General features: G+C 50.3%; 4 protein-coding genes across 4 annotated transcripts; 2 read left to right on the forward strand and 2 right to left on the reverse strand.

Moving 5' to 3' along the window:
• Positions 1-432: 432 nt before the first annotated feature.
• On the forward strand, positions 433-2804 carry faa4 (long-chain fatty acid-CoA ligase FAA1; the record flags this gene model as incomplete). Its single annotated transcript, XM_025588907.1, has 5 exons — positions 433-875; positions 953-978; positions 1043-1438; positions 1500-2644; positions 2715-2804. 5 exons carry the CDS (start codon positions 433-435, stop codon positions 2802-2804), a joined length of 2100 nt encoding a protein of 699 aa, XP_025443573.1.
• Positions 2805-3769: 965 nt separating this feature from the next.
• On the forward strand, positions 3770-4139 carry BO95DRAFT_462388 (uncharacterized protein; the record flags this gene model as incomplete). Its single annotated transcript, XM_025588908.1, has 2 exons — positions 3770-3783; positions 3953-4139. The coding sequence occupies 2 exons, from the start codon at positions 3770-3772 to the stop codon at positions 4137-4139; spliced, it is 201 nt and encodes a 66-aa protein (XP_025443574.1).
• Positions 4140-8104: 3965 nt separating this feature from the next.
• Positions 8105-10542, reverse strand: BO95DRAFT_89651 (NDT80 / PhoG like DNA-binding family protein). The gene is made up of 3 exons (XM_025592319.1): positions 10409-10542; positions 10227-10326; positions 8105-10172 (listed from the first exon to the last, which is right to left on the reverse strand). The coding sequence occupies exons 1-3, from the start codon at positions 10476-10478 to the stop codon at positions 8537-8539; spliced, it is 1806 nt and encodes a 601-aa protein (XP_025443575.1). The 5' UTR covers positions 10479-10542; the 3' UTR covers positions 8105-8536.
• A 479-nt stretch (positions 10543-11021) lies between these two features.
• BO95DRAFT_335975 (uncharacterized protein) lies at positions 11022-11225 on the reverse strand (the record flags this gene model as incomplete). Its single annotated transcript, XM_025581937.1, has 1 exon — positions 11022-11225. A coding segment is annotated over one exon (204 nt), but the record flags the coding sequence as incomplete, so codon positions are not given.
• Positions 11226-18855: the final 7630 nt, after the last annotated feature.

Here is an 18855-nt window from a genome sequence, read left to right on the forward strand (position 1 = left end):
CCCTTCTGTTCTCTTTTCCCTTCCCCATCTCATCCCATCTCCCATTCATTTTCTGTCCATCTCCTTCTCCCCATTCCCAGCCTTTTTCTCCATACTCTTGATTACATTCTTATCTCTGAATCTGGATCCGAATCTGAATTTGTTATCCCATCTACCTCCCTTTCCTCCCTTAGACCGGCAACTTCTTGGAATTGAAGCTTTCTCGGTGTGGAACCGACCCATAGCGGAACTTGCTTACTGTAAGTCGACCTTTGACTTTGTGCTATCCGCAGCCTTCCTCTGGTTCCCCCTCTTTCATGGCGTTTGCCTCTCCATGAACCACCCTCCAAATCGAACCCAAATTCCACCTCGTCGCTGACAGAGAGACCTCCCTCTATTCTCTACAGATCCTCTCTTCAGTCCGACCCGCCGAGCGCTGAACCCTCCGTCGCCATGACGAACTTGAAGGAGCTGCGCATTCAACCGCGCATGTACAAGAAGCCACCTTTCTCGGTGGAGGTCCCCGGCGTGGAACCTGTCGAAGGAGAGACCATTCCTCGTCGACTGCCTCTCGCGAAAGATGGGCTCCTCGAGCGACCGGCCGAAGATGCCGGCACCACCTACGAGATCTTCCGTCGCTCCGCGAGGCTGTACGGAAACTCGAAGGCTGTCGGCACCCGTCGCCTGGTCAAGACCCATGTGGAGAAGAAGAAGGTGAAGAAGATCGTGGACGGCGTGGAAAAGGAGGTCGACAAGGAATGGACCTACTTCGAGATGAGCGGTTATACCTTCCTGACCTTCAACGAGTACGAGAAGTTGGCGCTTGAGCTTGGTAGTGGTTTGCGCAAACTCGGCTTGGAGAAGCCGGATAAAATCCATCTCTACGGCGCAACAAGGTACGCGTGTAACTTTACGGTGCTGGTGGTGATATCATCCGGGTGATGGGAAACGCTAACTGTGGCGGTTTTGACAGTGCACATTGGCTGGCCATGTCACACGGTTCGTTGCGCATGAACGTCTTATTGTTGATGGATCCCTTACTGATTGGATTGTCCTGTTACAGGTGCCGCATCCCAGTCGCTGACGGTTGTTACTGCGTATGACACCCTGGGCGAGGAAGGCTTGAAGCACTCCCTGGTTCAAACGTCCAGTCTCGCCATCTTCTGTGACCCTGGCCTCATCCCTTCGGTGGCTCACGTCCTCAAGGATGTGAAGTCAATCAAGCATGTCATCTACAACACCGATCAGGAAGTTAAGAAGGAAGACCTGGACAAGCTCAAGTCGGAGTTCGATTATCTGAATGTTATCAGCATCGAGGAGTTGCGCAAGCTAGGCGAGGAGAACCCCGTGGACCCGGTCCCTCCCAGTCGCGAGGATCTGTGCTGTATCATGTACACTTCTGGTTCAACCGGACCTCCCAAGGGTGTCTCTTTGACCCAGGCTAACGTCGTCTCCGCATGTGAGTCCGCAAATCGATCTATGCTTCTTGCCTGATGTCCGCAGAACTGACCAGAGGATAGGTGCGGGTATTCACGCGATTGTCGGACCCTACATCGGACCCTCTGATTCGCTTTTGACATATCTTCCTCAGGCCCATATCCTCGAATTCATGTTTGAGAACCTTTGCCTATTCTGGGGTGGTACTATGGGCTACGGAAACCCTCGCACTCTTTCGGACACCTCTATGCGTAATTGCAAGGGAGACATTCGCGAACTGAAGCCCACGATTCTGGTTGGTGTGCCCGCTGTGTGGGAGTCGGTCAAGAAGGGTGTTCTCAACAACCTGAACAAGAACAACTTCCTTGTCAGGGGCATGTTCTGGGGAGCCATGTCCGCCAAGAACTTCCTCATGACTGCTGGCTTCCCTGGTGTGGACATGGGTGCTGGAATTCTCGATGCTGTTGTTTTCCGCAAGCTCAAGGAAGCGACCGGTGGCCGCTTGCGCATCATGATGAACGGCGGTGGACCCGTCTCGAAAGATACGCAGAAATTCCTGTCCATGGCTATCGCTCCCATGATCAGCGGCTATGGGTTGACTGAAACGTCGGCAATGGGTGCCCTGAACGATCCTCTGGCCTGGAACCCGGACGCTCTGGGTGAAATTCCGGGATCGATCGAAATGAAGCTCGTGGACTTCCCCGATGCCGGCTACTTTGCCAAGAACAACCCGCCCCAGGGAGAGATCTACATCCGCGGACCCAGTGTTAGCAGCTGCTATTGGGAGAACGAGGACGAGACGAAGGAAGCATTTACTGAAGACAGGTGGTTCAAGACAGGCGATATTGGCGAGTTCGACAAATATGGTCACATCAAGATTATTGACCGCAAGAAGAACTTGGTCAAGACTCTTAACGGTGAGTACATTGCTTTGGAGAAGCTCGAGTCTGTCTACCGGTCGTCTCCTGTGGTGGGCAACATTTGTGTCTACGCCGCACAGGACCAAGACAAGCCGGTTGCCATCATCGTACCCCTTGAGCCCGCGTTGAAGAAGATCGCCAAGGATAATGGTATCGAGGGCGACAACCTGGAGACCCTGGCACACAATGAGAAGTTGAAGTCGATTGTCCTCAAGCAGCTCCAGGCTGCTGGTCGGGCCGGCGGTCTCAAGGGTATTGAGATCATCAACGGAGTCATTCTCTCCGACGAGGAGTGGACTCCTCAAAACGTAAGCAGAAGCACACCAAAACACTTTTGCACATTTATGCAGTATGACTAACATTCTCTGATTCGAACAGGGCTACATGACTGCCGCTCAGAAGCTTCAACGTAAGAAGATCCTCAATCGTTTCCAGGCTGATGTCGACCGTGCCTATGGCAAGAAATAGAGAGATTTCATGAGCCACTTTTCTCTGTACTTCAATTCTTATGTGCTTTCCTATTTTTTTCTTGTTTCCTTGTGTACTTCTCTAAACGGATATCCGCGCTGGTTGTCGTGATGCTGCATTGTCACTCGCCCCATCGCATGTTGTCTATCTGGCTTGCTCTAATTGAATGATCTTATCTGTGATTTCCCGACGTGATAAGTGTATATGTGATGGTCTTTATTATCTCTCCTCCTCAACATGTATTTGGCGTATCACATTGCTCTTTCCTACAAAATTCTTTTAGGTTCTATCTCTCTACCAGTCATTTTCGGCTTTTTCTTTTTCAGGGTCTAGGAAAAGTAGGCGAGGCTATTGGATAAATGGAACAGTTCGGTTTCTGCTCGTTCCCATCGTATAAACATTGGTGCATGAGCCAGTCAGTGATGTCGAGGCAATAAGACCTCGCGCGCCACATCAGTGCTGTATGTACTGTGCTGTCGTACTGCCGCGGTAGGACTCTCCGCTCATTCCAATTATGTTGACCCATTCCCAAGTAACCAATTACCTCTCTTCCGTACAGAGTAATCCAGCACAAAATCTCGGCTCTATACTGAGTCGACCCTCAAATCTCCATAAGAGTGAAATCCGCATCCCAAAGTGTAATGGAAAAGGTAGTTGACGTCGACGTGGCTTATGTACCGAGCCCGTATAGCTACGACGAAAGAGTAGGTACTATAGCACTAAGCCCAATAAAGCCTAGCGCAGTCCCATCCCAAAAGAGGGCAAGATCCTCCTGCAGTGCCAGACCCGGCCTACTGTCTGCCTGCCCACTTCGAATCAAGCTCCGTATTGAATCCACGGTATATTGTCGTCTGCGGAAGGGCTTGCTCGACTGCCGCGCAGTAATTGCTCTCGCTCTCTTGCACCAGGCTTGCTCTCCAAGCTACCTACTAACTTTCCTTACTTACTGGAATTCCCGCGCCACAATGTCGTTCTGGAGGTTTGTTCTGCTACCTTTCTAACCCTCACCTTTCATCTTGTCGGTGTTGGGAGAACTACGATCGTTGCTATTCCTTCGTGGAGAAGCGTACACACCCTCTACTTACCTTACCTACCTCCCACTCAACCTTTTTTTATAGCTCTAGACTAACTTGGGTGTGTCATTCTAGCTCGTACAAAAGCCTCTCCCCCAAGACGCGGGCCCTCTTCGGCGTCGGCGCCATGGCATGGGCGGCGATTGGCCTGTGGGTGACGCCGCAGGTGGAGGGGGCGATGGGCCTGACCCCGACGCCCGAGGAGCAGCAGGAGTTGGACCGGAAACTGTCGGTTCGGGTCTCGAGGGTCGAGAGAGATTAATCAGGGAATTGACTGGATTTGCCGGTTCGACTTTTGGGGGGGTATACCAAGAAAAGGAGAGGCAGAGCGATGGAGGTTTCATTTTCCCAAGCCGGACGGAACTTGGGCTGCTGAAATAGAGGCCCCTTGGCGGTTTGATCAAGGGGGTTCCGTACCGCCCAGGCTACGCGACATCTGGATTCAGAGCAATGTGCGGGAGGCAATGGGTTTCAGAAAAACCCCCACAGGGAGAAATGCTTTTGTGTGTCTATTGAACTGAGATGGGGCCTCGAGTTTTTCTTTTCTGCCAAGCCTTGTCATTAACCTGGCGAGGGGCGGACTGGCAACAATGTCACATGAGCGTCTTGCAGCTCTTGCAGGCGGAATGGGTGTTTGACGCAAGATTCAAGGAATAAGACGACATGGTGGCGAATAAGGCATGAAGTGAGGGCTGGAGAAGAATGAAGCCAGGAGGGAGGGCGGTATGGCAGACTGGGCGGCATGTCGGTGCAGGGCACTGACTGAGCTGGCATTCGGCAGAGGCATTGGGTTCTCGTCGCGTGTTGAGCCTTGTCAGAAGTTTGTTGATGGGACACAACATCCGGGAAAACCGTTTCGTGAAACGGAAGTCTTGACGCATGCAGTGTTGGGATGAGGTTTGGGGACAGCCATTCGTATGTTGATATAGGTGATCGAGAATATCGCTATGGTTTCGTCGGTTCGAATAGGAAGAGGGCTTGAAGAAGAACTACAACACTTCCCAAGTGAGAGCAAGCTAAGCAACTAAATCGAGAATGAGCATCGAGTCATTCCCTCTAGACAGCTGGTCTTGGACGCAGTCACCAGGTGACTGGAAGTGACCATCCGAAGTTTGAGCCCAGGAGTTTCGGGACTCAACCGCCCCGCCAGCATCGCAATGGGACTGGTTAACGCAAGGCCAGTATCGACGCGAAGAGTAGCCCATACACACAAGGGGTGTGCATGGTGGGTTTGTTTCTCTTTCTGCCAGGGATCTCAACCGGCCGTGGCCCATGGTCTCGGAATCGACACAAGCCCAGGCTGGAAACCAGACCCACGACTCAGGATTAACGGACATACAGGATACAAGAATTCCTTTTGCTTCAGATGTTTCCTGGGTTGTTGTCGCATGCAATTCGCCGAAGGTCCCTTTTTCCCACATGAACCGCGCTAGACAATCAATGGAACGAGGCATCCCTGTCGCCTTTTTCGTGGTGGGCGGGTAAATTCGAAGGAACAGTGGCCCCGCCACATTGACCGTTGGTTGAATTGTGCAAGGCGATAGGCTTCATACCTTGCTCAAGGATCAGAGATGATGCGGTGAAACTGCGAAAGGATTGGATTCATCACGATAGTCGCACCACGCTTCGGAAAAGGTGTCGTGGCCGGAAGGCAACGCGGTAGCTCACAGGAGGGCCCGGAGCCGATCGTCTTCTGTCGGACCCTTTCCCTCCTCCCTACTCCCTTGTACGACGTGCATGGTGGGCTATTCTAGGGAAGCTTTATTGCGCCGAGACTGTCTGGCTTCGGTAGCCACGGCACCCCCACTTGCCACCGTTTAGAATCGATAAGCCATTTGAACGAAAACAATCGGGTCGGACTAATGTGATCTCCGATGATGTCTCGGCTGCTGCAGGCTGGACCAGCTGCATGTGGTTCTAGGAATGATCGCTGTATCCTGGCCTTCGAAATCAGATGAGAGAACGGGGCTTGAGCATGTATGTATGTGGGTTCATTCTGAAAACAAGTTGATGGCAAGAGAGCACCTGGCAGGGTATCGCGTATTCCCTTCCTGGCTCTTTCCATTTATTGCCCATTTCGTTAGAGAAAATCATCGCATAAAGTCTCTTTCCTCATTGCGGATCCACATGCTGAACTCTCAAAGAGGCAAAGCTTTCCCAAGAGTGGTGTCGAGGATAGAAGTTCGAGCACCCATGTCTGCGTTTGCAGACCGCCTACAGCTTGATTGAGAGATACTTAGTAACGGAGTGCATAAATGAGATCGTCTGGGACGGCACCGGAACGTGCCGAGAGCGGTAAGTTTAGTGGAGGCAGCAGCCAACCAGCACTCCATAGAACTTTCAGTCTTGAATGGGTGAAAGTCATAGCTAGGAGTAGGTAATGTATGTACTGTACCTGATGTACTTTAGAGTTTCCCGCAGCACCATCTGTCTGACCACTATTGAGCGTGGGAGCTGCATCGTACCGTGTTGGGGTTGAGAGGGAGCGAGAGCGCTAAGCCTCTAAAGAAGAGGCAACAAGAAGGGAACGATGCGGGTTTCCTAATGCGGTTCACTCAGCGGCCTAATGTATGTCCGGTCGATCATGGAACGCATCGGGTGGGCGATCATCGCGTTAGTCGCATGTTCTTTTTTTGACGTCGCTCCAGTCTTGTCATCCGCAGCTGTGGAAGAAGGAAGCATCTCTATCCCGGACCGCGCGTATGGATCGGTGAATTGAGGACCGAGAGACGGGAATATACTGGACTGAACTGAAACGCGATGGGCGAGACTGGAAGTACCGTCTGAACTCAATCGAGAGATCGGAGGCTATGGAGTTGGGGAGGGGGAGGGGGGTGGCAAGCAAGCCCGTTGAGCCGCAAAGGAAGTCAAAGACGAATTGCCGGGCAAACTGTAACTAGTGGTTCGTTGACTTCGTTGACTTCGTTGACTGTAGGTATGAGTAGAGCGCCCACTCACTCCACTTTCTCCACTCAACAAACACAACAACAAGACAACGAGAAGGAAGAAATTAGAACAAAGAAGAGACGGAAAGGACTGGAAGTGGCAGGGCAAGGGAGCTCGAAGGGGAAAAGGAGGTGAGATTCAATGACTCAAAGAGAGTTAGTCAGTGTCAATGAGCAGTGAGCACCAGCTGCTGCTGCTGCTGCTGCTGGCCGGCCGCCAAACTTGGCAGGTACCGTACCATCCCGTCCATTCATTGTACGGAAGTACACAAAGTAAAGTACTGTACATACACATACACATGCTTCTTACTTTTTGTCTGTATGGAAGCAAGTCTTCCAAAGTTTGTCGATCTTCCTCCTCCTCCTCCTCCTCCTCCTCCTCATCATCAATCATTATTGGGGCTGACTGAGCTCTTCTGACTCTGTCCCTTCCCGACTCCTTCCCCTCCCTCTCCTTCTATTTCCTATTGCTGTTGTTTCTCTCTCTTGGAGTCTCCCCGACACCACCACTCCTCCAAGCCTCCTTGTCCATCTTGTCCATTGAACTGATCGGGGAATGGCGCATGGCAGATGAAGCCTGGGAGGAGATCAAGCAAGTCCAGCCTTTTTCGACTGAGAGGCACATCCGCCTCCCTCCCCCCTCCCCCCTGCTCCTATCACAAACGGATATCAGCCAGATGTTCATTTTTTCCAATTGCCTCCACCATCTGGCAGGCTTGTTCATTTGCTTCTTTGAGTATGGATCATTCGGTTCTTTTTTGTTCCTTTTTTTTAATTGCTTTTTTTCCGTGCCGGTACACTCTCGATCTTCCCCTCTCCCCTTCCTCCCACCCCCATGTCGGTTTGACATGCATCATTAGGTTGGCCTGACAGCGGCGACCCTCAAATTAGTCCTAAGTAGGGCAACATATCGGAGAATTTCTGAACCCCCGCCAGAGCCAATTATTGGGCCGCGAAGGTTGCATTTCCCTGTTTCTTGGATTTTATCGTGCATTCGCTCAGACTCCATGCGTTTGTTGTCCCTATTATCGGGGTTTCTTATCGCGGGAGGGGATTCTGTCTCCCTGATCTGATACCCTGGGAGGGGGGAGGGCAGGTCCTTGGTGGCTTACTACTCCTCGCGGGGGAAAAGGAAAGAGACCCGCTATGGGTTAAAAGTCAATACAGACACAAAAAGAAATGAACCTGATGGGCTGGGGTAGAGGCGGAAACCTTAGCAACTCCTCGACAAAGCAACAAAGAAGAGGCTCGCATAGGTTAGCTCTCTCGAATAATCAATGCAATTTCGCTTGCCTTGGCTACATGGAAAATGTCAATGAACTCAAGCTGTCAGTCTATATCGAACACATAGAAGGCTTTGTTCGGAAAGTCCATCACAAGCATCCGAAAATCTTTTCTTTTCCCCACCAGGAAAAATAGTTCACAATAATCCACATGGAAAGAGAAGGAGAAACAGAAAGAAAGAAGAAGAGGAATAAGAAAAGGAAGGACAAAATAACGGCAAAAGTGCGACCAGAATGACCCGTCAAGTTTGATCCTGCCTATAGTGATCGTGTTTGAGCTTTCAATGAGAGAAGGCTGAGAATAGAAGAGAAGGGATGTAGGAGGCGGTACAAGGAGAGAACGCAGTCCACAGGACTAGAGGTCCAGGTTCATCAGCTAAAAGGAGCGTAACGGGAAGGGCAAGTCAGGGTCAAGCCGAAAACGCCAACTGCTAAGCGCACAGACTCTGGGAGTTTGAAAAGCGACCGTAAGGACTGCCGTCGCTGGCACGCGTTGAGTAGACAGGATCATACCCACTGCTCGTGGAATGGTGGAAGAGATTTGGAGCCATTCGAGAAGGTTGTTTCAGATAATGCGACGACTCATGCTGGTCGTTGGGGACAAACGAGACCATAGGGTCGTAGGTGTCCGCGAACCCGTTGCCGGTCTCGTCGCTGCTTTTAGTGATTGAGTCGTAGTCAAAAGAGGGCAGGTGGTGGCGGTACTGGCTGCCGGGCTTTCGGCCATTCAGAACATGGTAGCCAGGATCCTGATATGAATCTATACCAGTCGTACTTTTCATCGAATCCATGGGGTCCATCGTATCCGTAATGAGCCCCAGGTCGAACGCTGATGAGGAAGATGAAGATATATGCGGGCTTTCGCTGAGCGGTGACTGGTCTGCCGCTGTCAGTTGATGGTAATCGGTGCGAGGATAATGTGGACCGCCGCGGTGAGAAGCGTCGTACGGCATTAAGGTCAAGTGAGACCGTGCAGCCTGTCCTATGCCCGGGGGTAGGACAGCGCCTCCGGTGCCGTCGCCCGAGCCACCACTCCCCCCGTCTGGGCCCATGCTCGTTGAGCTATCGCGTCGGCCATCTTTGTAATGGCCCGGGGAGCGACCACGAACGACCATGGGGTGAGAAAGTCGGCGGGCTATCTTAAACCACTGGGTCTCAGTTCCACCCACCGGATGGGAGACTTCTGCATATAGCTCTACCACCAGATTGTAGTATTGCTGTTGAGCCCGTCGCTTGCCATTATTTGCCGTCGCTTTCTGAAATTGGATGCGTTCAAAAGTGTGTTGTGTTGGGGGCTGTGACGGCTGCGGGGTCCCAGCGTACGTGGAAGTATACTCCATCGGTATTCCGGCCGACTGTGTGAGTGAGTAGCCGTGAGGACTGCTGCTGGATGCCCCACCGTGGCCCAGGGCTAATGGCGAAGGTTGGCACGGTTGAAGCACGATCTTCCCTGGTTTTCTTTCCGACTGCTTATCTCGTTTCGGGGTGTGCTGAACCAGCTCTCGAGGCTCCCCGCATTGTGCATTTACTATTGCCGAAATAGACATAGAAAATGACAGGATGCGCTCTGCCGTTGATTGCTCGGAAAATTTGAGGTAAAGAGGACCGTGAGGCATAGGGCATAAAGAAAAGGAGCACGAGACAGAGAAATAGTTGCGGCGATAGCAGGTCCACTTTTCGTCCACTTGGAAAAATCCCTTGTGAATTTTCGCTTGTATCTCAGGTCTAATTGTTTGATTGCCTGAGATGATGGGGTGAATGACATTGGTCTCATGGAACGGAGGTGCATCCGTCATGGGCTGCGCCAAGCGCTGAACAGGATCGATCAGCAGGTTTGTCGACTGCCCAAAAAGAGAACGCTCGACAGGACCCTCGAGTGCTCTTGGTGTTGTCGTATAAGGAGCCATCCTACTCATCTCGGGTAGGGCAGACAATGATGGAAACGTTCCGCGATGAAGTGCATAGCCTGAATAATTGTCGGATCTCCCCACCGAAACTGCAGTGGCTTGCGATGGTACGCTGGGCGACATGTTGGTCGGTGGTTGACTAAATGGATCCCAGAATTTTCTTATCAATCAACCCATGTTGAGAATGAATCATCGAGTTTATAGAAAGACTTACAGCGCCGGGGGTACTCGATGGGATCTAAAATCGGAAATTCTATCATAGGATAGGCCGGGTGAATGTGAGTAGATAGAATTGGATGTGGAAGAGAAGGTCTCTGCTAGGAAGCACACCCATTAGCTACGAGCTCAAACAGCCAAAGACGAAGAGCAGATGGCTAGGGCGAGATGGAGACAAACCAGAGCACGAGTCAGTAGGGCTCATAATCATGGTTGGCGACGCTGCGTAGCTGTGAATATATTTAGTCATGATGCTGTGTCGGTGGGGGAGGTGTCAAAAAGTCTGGAGAGAATGGCGGCAACGAGGGCCAAAATAAGATAGGACAACAGAAAGGCCAGGTATAGTTCATTGGCTTCCAACGCATCATGATTGCAAGGCATGTACAAGCGTATCAGAAGCGAGGCGAAGGGTCCAAGGATGTGACCAGGGAGCAACAAGTTAATGCACTCTGCAAGCAACAGGCTACCAGACCCAAACCTTTGATGAAATAAGGATAACAGGCCGAAACGGAATATCAGAAGAAATTGGGAAAATGAACATGAGATAATAATAGGACAAGTATTCAGAGGTTTAAAGGAAGAAAATCCAATCCAGAAAAATAGAATAAGATAAAATAAAAAGGACTAATCCAAAGAGGCAGAAGCAGCATGACAGCAACACAGAGAGAGGGTGAGTTGAACAGCGAGCAACTCGGTAGTCAGGCTGTTTGGACAAGAAGGAAATGCTGCAACTAGTGGCTGCAAGCGGGACAAGTGGAGCACGAGGATAGCCTGGATTGAAAGAGAACTAAACTTACGGTACATCCTGCAGTGCAGTCTGCTGTGTGTTGTATCGCAAACCGTTGGTAGCAGGTATTGAGACAGGCTGCGCGAGAGGATGGCCAACGGCGCCACCTCTCCGGGTATTTTCTTCTTCGTCCATTGAAAAAGCTGTCGATCCAGAAAACGGCCGTTGCGCCCCCGCGTAGTCTCCGTCAGTATTGAGGGGACCATCCAGTGGAAACGAGTTTTGCAGAAGAGTTGCTGACAATAAACCCATGGTTAGCAGGATGGCTTTGGACAGTTGCCAGCAGGGGAAAATAATGGAGGAGAGCATGAAGAAATAGAGAAGGAAAGACATAGAGAAATACTATCACCACATTGGCTCTCTCTCTCTCCCTCCCCGCACGCGAGAGAGAGAGAGAGAGGCAGTGGATGAGAGCGAGAAATGAAAAAGTAAAAAAAAGAAACGGAAGAGAGAAAAAAAAAAAGAAAAAAAGGAAAAGGAAAAAGAAATTAGAAGAAATATGAAAAGGAAATGAAAATGAATAATAGTAATTGACAAAAAGGTACAAGAAGATTTAGCTTCCGCCAGACCAGCATGGAGGAAAGGGTTCAATTTCACTCCCTGTTAGCCAAGGAAGTAGGAAGCAGTAATCCTTGATGTCATGCGAATTCAAGGAAATCGGGCATTCTGAAATTGTGTAACCGAAATAGAAGCTTGAAATGTAGGTAGGAAAAAAGAACAAAAGAGAATCTTAACGTCACCCTTCCCACGGATGTAGATCGGCTGCCGTCAGAAGTAATCACGACTGGGGGGGAGGTCACGAGCCTAGTCGGCCGCTGAGACCGCATCATGGAAATGACGGAAATCTTGCCAGGTGCCAGGGTAAGGAATGTCAGGAAAATAAGAGACAGAACCACTTACAATGATTCATTGGGAAAAGCCACAGAAGGGTAACTACCTCGAAAGATAGAAAACCTCCTTAAGAATAAGCGAAAAATAGAGAGGGAGAGAGAGAACAGGGGGCAAAAAAGCCAGCAATGATAAAAGAAGAAAAAGAGTCACGAAGATCAATAGATAAACCTTTGAGGGTTTAGCAAACTAAGCTCAAAGACGGGTTCGTGCCTGGGGCGTCTCCGATTTTGATTGTCAGCCTAAGCTGAGCAGCGACGAAAGGACCTTGTCAACAATAGACCTGGATGACACTAAATAGGGTGAGAGCGCAGCTGTTAGATGCTGTCAGTGAGGCCTGCCCGTGAGGCTCGCAACCGCGCGGTTTGGAATAGGTCGTCGCTCTTACCCGGAGATATTGTCCGCCTTCAGCGTTCTGGTCGAGCAATAGGATCCTAGCTTCAAGGCAGCAGAGTTAGGCTAATCTATTAGAGACACACCTGCTAGAGAAACAAAAGGCATAGAGCAATGAAATCTCAAAGAAACAGCCAAACCCATTAAGCAGGCCTGTCGCTAAAAACCCCTGCGAAGAGATATAAAATGAAGGGGGGTTGGGTTTGTGATGTAGAAGCATTAGACCACCGAAAAGAAAACGGGCTGAGAAGAGCTGAAACCAATAAGCAGCATGGGTGGGAAGAAGAAGAGAGAGAAAAAAAAAGAAGCATGAAAGCAGCATCAACATATGCCCTCGAGGACAGTGACTAAGAAGACATGGAGGCCTTTGGCAGGTTTATGAACGGTACGGGAATATTGACGTAGACAATGAACGGAGCCAATACACCCCTGTTGCTAGCCATCGCGCTGCAGATGTCCAGCAGGTCTTGACGAAAAGTCTTCCAAAACACCAAAGCTTGTAGGTTTCATGCAGCCAGTGACATCTCCATGACTCATGTCATGGCAATGAGAAGTATCACTAGGAATGACACTGTTTCGGCTCCGAAGTAAAGCGTAGTTCCAAGGCCGAACTCCAAGGAGGAGAATGAGAAGTAAAAGACGAGAGGCACGGAGACTCCCGATGCGAGAGAACAGGAAACAGAGATGATGAGACTCACTGGAATGTGCTCAGCTCAGCAGAGGGAGACTATCTTGCATCAGTTGATGCAGGTTTTCATTTTCAGCTGCAACCCTATGTATATGTAGATCGGTGGTCCCAGAAAGTCGGTAATCCACGTCAAGAGGACGGCGGCTGGAGACAATAGAGTCCTGCTCCTCGGGAGATTAAATAGAAGACCTGGCGCAGGGCCCGGAAGGTCGAGGATTGTTGAGACCGTTCTCCAGTGCCGAATGATCCAGAGAAAAAGGCAGGGCTGAACCGACAGTTGTTGCGAGGGAACTGCTCGCTTGATATTGATTTTTTGGATGTTGGATGAAGATGCTTTGCTCACGGTTCCTCCTCCTGCCCACACCCTCAAGACGCGCACTTCAGTCTCCGTTGTCTACCTAGGCTGGCCCCTTTACGGCACCCAATAAGCGACCCTGGTAGTTGTGCGGCGGAAATGGTCTGCAGAGGATCGTTGTGCACAAGCCCTGAAGCTCCAGGTTACCCATTTAAGCTTGAGAACAAATACCACCCTCGCCACGAGTTTGCTGTTGAGCTAGACCATGCCAGGGCCCAAAAACTTTCCTTGTTCCAACTTCACTGTTGCGTAGATCAAGAATAAAGAACAGTGGATTACAATGGGTGCACCTGGCCTTTGAGAAGAAGAAGCTTATGTACTCCTGATGTGCAGGTTGATAGATAAAAGCCTTGTGCTGTTCATTGCTGACCTTGCTCCTCTGGCTTGTTCTCTGTTGATACTTCTTGTCTGTCTGTCTTGCGGCGCGCGTGCCCTCAGTTTCCACCTCCCTCTCTTCAACACGTTCTCGTCCGCAAATTGATGCGCATCGTTTTCTTTTCTTTTTCGACTCAAGGACGAAAAAGGAAAGAAGGGTAAACCCCTCAACCAGAAACAGAGCAATGACCTTCGAGGGAAAGATTGACGTCTCATCCCAACTAGTGCAGGAAAGATGAAAAGAAAAAGAAAAACGCGAAAAAAAGCTGGACCCTGTCAAAAGCCGTTGGAGACACACAACATTGGTCAGATTCCATGTGACATCTCTCTGACCCAAGTCCAGGCAAATTTAGCGCTGCACAAACTCAGTGTGGAATGAACTCCAACTTCGACATAGTTCAACCGGCAGCTTGATTGGTGAACTGTTCTATACTCCATACAGAACATTACTGTTGAAGTCAGCTGTCCTAGTGTGTGAGCACCCGACGAACGGCAGAGTGCAGCAAGACCGAAAAAGATGGTACTAGAACCGATTCGCGGCGATCATTGCCCCGGGAATCCGTGCAGACCCCAGTCCCATGATGGGGATTGTCGATAACACTACTGAGCTTGGGCAGATGCAGATAGCCAATAGCTCTCAGGGCTGTCGACGAAGGGTCGATGTACGCCGTCTAGCCATACCGTGCCGGGTAAGTGGTCCCGAAAAAAAAAGAAGCCATGTTCAAGAGAAGTCTCCTCTTTGCGATCACTTCCCTCGCAATCTTTGAATATTCTCAAGGCACGAGCAACAGCGAGTCTTGCATGGATAGAGGGCGATCGTCAGATTTCGATCCAACGGTCGATTTTGAATACCGTGACCCGTGGTGGTTGTCCGTTCACCGACATAGCCTGAGAAAACCATGACTTCAGATATGCAGCCTGTATGAACTGCAGTAGCATGGATAGAATGCCTCTTTTGATTCGGTTGGATATTTTGACCGAATCGCATGCACTTCAGCGACAATGACCCCTTTCCAGTCCTACCGATTCTCGGTGTGGAGCGTACATGTGCTGCGCACAGCATGTTTTCCAGAATTGATTAGGCCCACTGCCAGGTAAGACAGCCTAAGTGACTTCACTGGATCTGGAAAGGAATGGAGTTTGCGGAAGTGGGGGATTTTTGTTTTTTTTGTTTTTTGTTATTTCATCTGGACATTTTGGTCAATGTTTTCTTATTCCTTCCCCCCTCTTTCTTCCTAAAGGGAGAGGTTTTCTGTGGCTGGATGATCGGCCAGACCTGCAGGAAGCTAGTTGGTCCAGATGTGATATGCACGGTGCTGAAATAAGCCGCCAAGAAGTCATCATTGGTAGTGTCCGAGTGAGATTTTTCCCTCGAAGCCAGTCATTGAAGGACTGCAAATTCTGCGTATAGAGTCAGTCCCTAGTGGAGGATGGATGTCGTGCAGGACGTGCCCGCGGGATGCGGCGCGAATCCCATAGTAACCTTGAACAGGGGGGTGGGGGGAGGGGGAGGGGGTCGAGAGTCAAGACAAGGCTGGGACGTGAAGGACGTTGCATTATTTCAAGCCAGGGTTAACTTGAGAGCTGGGCCCGCTGATTGGGATAATGATCTATCGATGGACCCATGGACCCATGGTAGAAAGGAGATACGGTATGATCTCACGCGCATCTCAACATGAGAATGAGATCTCTCTACTAGAGAACTCGAGAACTCTGCCGTGCCAATGCCAATCTACAGAATCAAACCCATTGAGATCTTCAGGACGAACAATTGGACATGGTGATTGCAGGGATGCATTTTCCACAAACGTGATCGCGGATACAAAAGCAAGAACGGTTGTGGGAGACTAAATACATTACAGATGTATAGGTACCGACCGTACTAACTGTTCATAGTAAGTGTTAAATAAGTAGTAGGAGTGTACTGTACCTTAGTCTATCAAAACTAATTCAGAATTTCAGAATCACTGGGCCATGGGCTATGGGCCATGGGCAAATCCTCTTAGTGCCGGGAGGGTTCATGGCACGTGCAGGGAATTGCTGGAAAGGGATTAGTGCCATGCCGACTGGTACCTTCTTATTTACAACCATTTAACAACCATTGTTATTATTGCGCCAACAACCAACAACCGATTCAGTCGTCCGTCTCCTCCACAATTTTCTGTTTCTATGGCTCATCATGATAGTCAGCGCCAGTGCGGTGTCATCTTTCTTCGTCGGAGCAGGAACTGAGCTCTATTGGTCCTGGTAACGATAGAACGATGGAACGAAAGCCGGGTACCGACAACGCCCCGAACATCTCCTTCCTCTGCTCCAAGATATGGCTGACAGGGCTGTGTCTACCTAAGCAACAAACCTTAAAAAACTTCGCATTTGTTCCAGTTACAGAGTACTGGGCCAAGACTTTATCGGGCTGCTAGGTAATTTCCAGAGCCCCAGCTCGCGAATCAGAGAGGCCAGTCCTAACGGAGTCATCATTACGTTGGCCGATGGACATAACAGAGCATCTTCGAAGGCATTTGTTCATTCTCTTTTCTCTTATTCGACTGGAGTCCAGTCCCGAAAGACTCGGATTGAGGAGCTGTTCATTTATTCATGACCGTTCCTACGTTAAGGTTCGAACAAGGCTCTAACGAGGGCCCAGTTCTCTAACCTGGGTGGGAATGTGTTGGACCTGTCTCAGAAGTAGCATCGCTACCAAATTGCGCCCACTGGTTCCTTTCCGATTAATGCACGGCTCTGGTCTTTCTTAATCAGAACGCGATCCATTCTTTTTGCTTGCTGACTTTTACCCGTGCTAGTGGCTGATACGTCTCCCGATGCAGCCTCCTGTGCAACCACAGGATAATTACAGTACATTTTCGAATCCAAACTGGGGCAAAGAAGCCTGTCCTGACATGTTTTGGGCTGCAGACGGCCGATATTACGGTTTGGACTATCAACAAAGCCCCGCCAGGCCGTCGTCTTGCCGATCGAAGCAGCTGCACTTGGGGCGAGTCCAGAACATTCGGCTTTAATCTCCGGGATTCTCAATAGACTTTACAACTGAATGGATCCTTGACAGAATCCTGGCTCTATTACCTGGGCTGCTATGCGGATTACAATCATCTCTTTGCATATTAGCCTTTCTATCCGATCATTCTTACCGGGCAGCCGGTTCTGGCAGAAGTAGCCTTCCGAGAGTATCCGGTTCTATATCTCAATTCAAGCTGTAGCAGCTTTCTTCAGTGGTCGAGCTAATATGCGGTTGAGCATCATTACCAGAGGAAATATACCGTGGCGGACGCACAGGTGCTACTACGCGCGTGTTCTAGGCAGGAGCATCGTTGGTTTCTCTGGTAGCGTCGGGTCCGAGGGTATACCGGTTCTTCCCGGTCTACTTGTGATTTGCCCGGTTGAACTGAAGAGCTAAACCACGGCGACCTCAGCACACTGGGCTGTCCTTGAGTCAATGCCACTGATCTCTGGAAATATCGAAGGAGCCAGGCCGCTATTGCTCCTTGAATGCTGCGCATCTGGAGCCAAGGTGTATAGACGAAACCCATCTCAACAGCTCCGTCCTAGCTGTATCCCAATTCTTGTCTGTAAACCCTCTTTGATCCGAATCGTTCTTCTCATACCTGACGATACTGCGGCTAATACCTTGTCAAGGGAATTCGGCATTTGTACCGGAAATCCAAGTTAGTGTTGTTGTTCCTTATTCCGCGTGGCCGTCTTCGTTGGTTGGGTTGCTATCAAATCTGGCTTGTTTGTGTGACTCGACGGGATCAGGATCAATTGCTGCCTGGAATTGGTATTCTGGGTATTCTCCCGCTCGCGGCGAAGACTTCTTTCGAGGTCAACGCGAGCAGCAACTCTAAGAGCCGGTCCATAACTGAAAATACTGCAGAAGGAGCCAGGTTTGGCCGGGGAATTCACCCTGTCATGCCCATCCACTCAATTCGATCGGACGCTCGAGCGGTAGAGTATAGCCTTGGAGTCTCAGCAGCAACGAACAGGGCCATAGGACCGACGCTGATCGACGCCTTCGAGGCATTTGCTCAAGGGAATACGAACCGAAAAAAAAAAAAAGCCGAGAAGGTATGATGCCTGCTGGCTCTCAGCCATGGGATCTGCTTCTTCGACCAAGTCGAACCGGATAGGACGGTCGTTATACTTGATTGGGTAAGGTTGGTGTAGGTGACGTTGATGAGAGTGGCGTGCAAGACGCCCATTTGGCGAGACGGATATGCTGAGTCCCGTGGGGATTCGGCTCTTCCAGTGAATGGCCAGTGCCAGCTCAGTTGTCTCTCGAGGGTAACACAGATAGGAGCTCGCGAGTGTGTTCAGAAGGAGAGCATATCAACAGTTGACGGAATTACTCGCAGGGCGATACACAAGACCATTCTTGACAGAACTATCCAACACCGTGTCCATGCAATGTAACCAATGTCGGACGGAGTCAGCACACCATCCACATACCTTCCGAGCAATAGCCATTGGTGCACTTGCGAAGGTAGATTCTATACATCTCCATCATGCTGATTTGGCGAGACGCCTCGCCCCAGAAAACAGGCATTGGCTTATCTGAATGGCAGACGGCTTGGGCGGAGGTCATCACGCACTGATGTTGATACTTGTTCGTCTGGTCATGCTTACCCTCCTGGGCGTGAAGATCGACCAATTCAGATGTGGCATGACCCCGATCTTGCCACTGAGGAGCGCCTTATCCTGCGGCATCTACGAAAGAGCCATGTTTACAAGGGATTCTTGCAGAGAGATAGCGGGTTGGTGTGCGTGAAGCGGATTGGGGAGGGGGCAGCGCTAATCTCAGAAGCTCATGAGTATTATTGATCCTTCTTTGACCATCTGGCCTAGCCCACAGGCCATTTCTCAGCCTGACAGAAGCTTGTATACAGTAAGTATAGCCTTGACAAACTGACTTCGATAGTTTGTTCGCCGCAGCCTGTCAACGCCCATCCGCCACTTCCTCTGACTGTGGGGGCCTATAACCATCTCCCAGCCTTTCTGGCCGATTACTGGACTAGAGTGCCGCCCCCCGCCCCGCTTCTGGCCCCGTCTACGGATTCTTTTCAGAAAATCCTGGTGGGTAGGGGAAGAACAGCTGGCAATGATGTAGATTGACTCATCGGACAAAGTTT

This window comes from Aspergillus brunneoviolaceus (assembly GCF_003184695.1).
Source record: "Aspergillus brunneoviolaceus CBS 621.78 unplaced genomic scaffold BO95scaffold_23, whole genome shotgun sequence".
Classification (NCBI taxonomy): Eukaryota; Fungi; Ascomycota; class Eurotiomycetes; order Eurotiales; family Aspergillaceae; genus Aspergillus; species Aspergillus brunneoviolaceus.

Bases quoted from the DNA above. Each gene is read 5' to 3' on its own strand.
- BO95DRAFT_89651 (XM_025592319.1), bottom strand. From the start codon at position 10,478: ATGACTAAATATATTCACAGCTACGCAGCGTCGCCAACCATGATTATG. The intron at 10,327-10,408 runs GTTTGTCTCCAT...GCTTCCTAGCAG, and splicing joins CCCTACTGACTCGTGCTCTG to AGACCTTCTCTTCCACATCC. The intron at 10,173-10,226 runs GTAAGTCTTTCT...TTGATTGATAAG, and splicing joins CATCGAGTACCCCCGGCGCT to AAAATTCTGGGATCCATTTA.